The sequence below is a fragment of the Populus euphratica genome, unplaced genomic scaffold, assembly GCF_000495115.2.
Source record: "Populus euphratica unplaced genomic scaffold, PopEup_1.0 scaffold216.1, whole genome shotgun sequence".
Classification (NCBI taxonomy): Eukaryota; Viridiplantae; Streptophyta; class Magnoliopsida; order Malpighiales; family Salicaceae; genus Populus; species Populus euphratica.
The window spans coordinates 78,282-80,055 of NW_011500101.1; the positions used below are offsets into that span (position 1 = coordinate 78,282).

The 1,774-nt window shown below is 34.2% G+C and overlaps 1 protein-coding gene across 1 annotated transcript; it reads left to right on the forward strand.

Annotated features, from left to right (window-relative positions):
- The first annotated feature begins 512 nt into the window (after positions 1-512).
- LOC105109459 (probable calcium-binding protein CML45) lies at positions 513-1,495 on the forward strand. The gene has a single exon (XM_011004180.1). The coding sequence runs from the start codon at positions 833-835 to the stop codon at positions 1,463-1,465; it is 633 nt and encodes a 210-aa protein (XP_011002482.1). The 5' UTR covers positions 513-832; the 3' UTR covers positions 1,466-1,495.
- Positions 1,496-1,774: the final 279 nt, after the last annotated feature.

Below are 1,774 nucleotides of genomic sequence, written 5' to 3' on the forward strand. Positions count from 1 at the left end.
ACTTGAAAAGAACATTTAGATTTTTTAATACAATATAATATATTCATGCCTTAATACTTAAATAAAACACATATATTTAAGTAATATTTATCATTTAATTATTTAATATACATATACATACTTCATATATATATATTAACTATTTTATTTTTTATTGATTATAATGGATATTCAAAACCTAATAAATATTTAAATTTCTTATCTTGATGAATAAATAATAGGATATAAATATATAAAAAAAAAACTAACATGCGGATGCTAATAGTCATCCGTGACCTTATAGATAACAGAAAGATAAATGGAAAGAGCGACATAAGGATGCTATAGTGAACTTTTAAAACCAGAGGGACTTGCTAATTACTTTTCTAAGCATAGAGGGACTATGTAAAGCAATAATTTAATTAATATTAGTCAACAATGGTAGAGGAATAAGAAGAAAATTCCAAGATGGTCACTCATATCACCATATTTAAAAATAAACAAATAAAAAGGTAACCCCACTTTGCTTTTAAAACATTCCTGCCTGAATTTCCTTTTCTTTGCGGTGAAGGAGCAGAGAAACTTCCATCCAAGTATTGGGGATCTTAGTGACCATTTCCTCGTGTTTTTTCTACTTCTTTGCCGCCATGGGCAACATAGAAGCAGCTTCCCTTCACCTCCTTTGAAAGCTGACTCTTCGTGCATTCAGATGCCGCCTCTATGAATATGTTGAGCCTATATAATTAGCATCCCTCCTCTCCATTCCTTAAAGCACATCATTCATAATTTCTTTTTCCGTGGAAGAGAATTAGCCTTTGAGTTTCCTCTCTTGCAGCAATATATTACTCAGTCAATGGAGGCTTGCCATTTAGCCAGCTTAATCACAGTGCAAAAGGCATCACCAAACGCCAACCAATCCTTTTCTCTATTGTTTATCATGGTTCATTCATTCTTATCTAAATTGATATTTAGTAGGTTCAATAATTTTCAGAAGTTTTTATCAAGATTTCGGTTCTTCATCCAATCCCAACTAAGCCTTGGCAACTCAGAGCTTTGGGAAGATGATGATGGAAATCAGGATTCTGATACATCAATGAAATCCCAGGAGTCTTGCTTTGACAACAAGAGAGACGAAAGGAATATCTGCAGAGAAGATGTGGAGATGGTGATGGCAAACTTTGGACTTTTTTGCAGCAGAGAAAGTGAGGATCTTAAGGAGTGGATGGATTCTGATGAACTTTCACAGCTGTTTGATGAGAAGGAGCCGAGCTTGGAGGAAATTAAGGAAACTTTCAATGTTTTTGACCACAACAGTGATGGTTTTATTGAAGCAAGTGAGTTGCAGAGAGTTTTCTACATATTGGGATTGAAGGAGGAACTTGAGCTAGAGAAGTGCAGAAAGATTATCAGAATCTTTGATGAAAATGGAGACGGAAGATTAGATTTTAATGAATTTGTAAAGTTCATGGAGAACAGTTTCTGTTGAATACAAATATGAGAATTATCAATAATCTAATCTAATTTTCCCCCCCTTCTTTGAATATCTATGTTACTCTACAGATGGTTTAATCTGGATACTTGTATTGCACATAAAACCAAAAGTTGGAAATATGAATTTGTTGAGAAGAGAAACAGCCCGCTCCTATATTTTACCTCCGGCAGAAACTAGCCAATTAACAGATGCCTTGTTCTATATCCAAAAATAACACGGGATTAGCTGCACGGGTTAGTTAAAACAACAGAAGGAAAACAGCAGCTTCTCCACGTACGCTTTTGGACTGTATCATAAGAACGA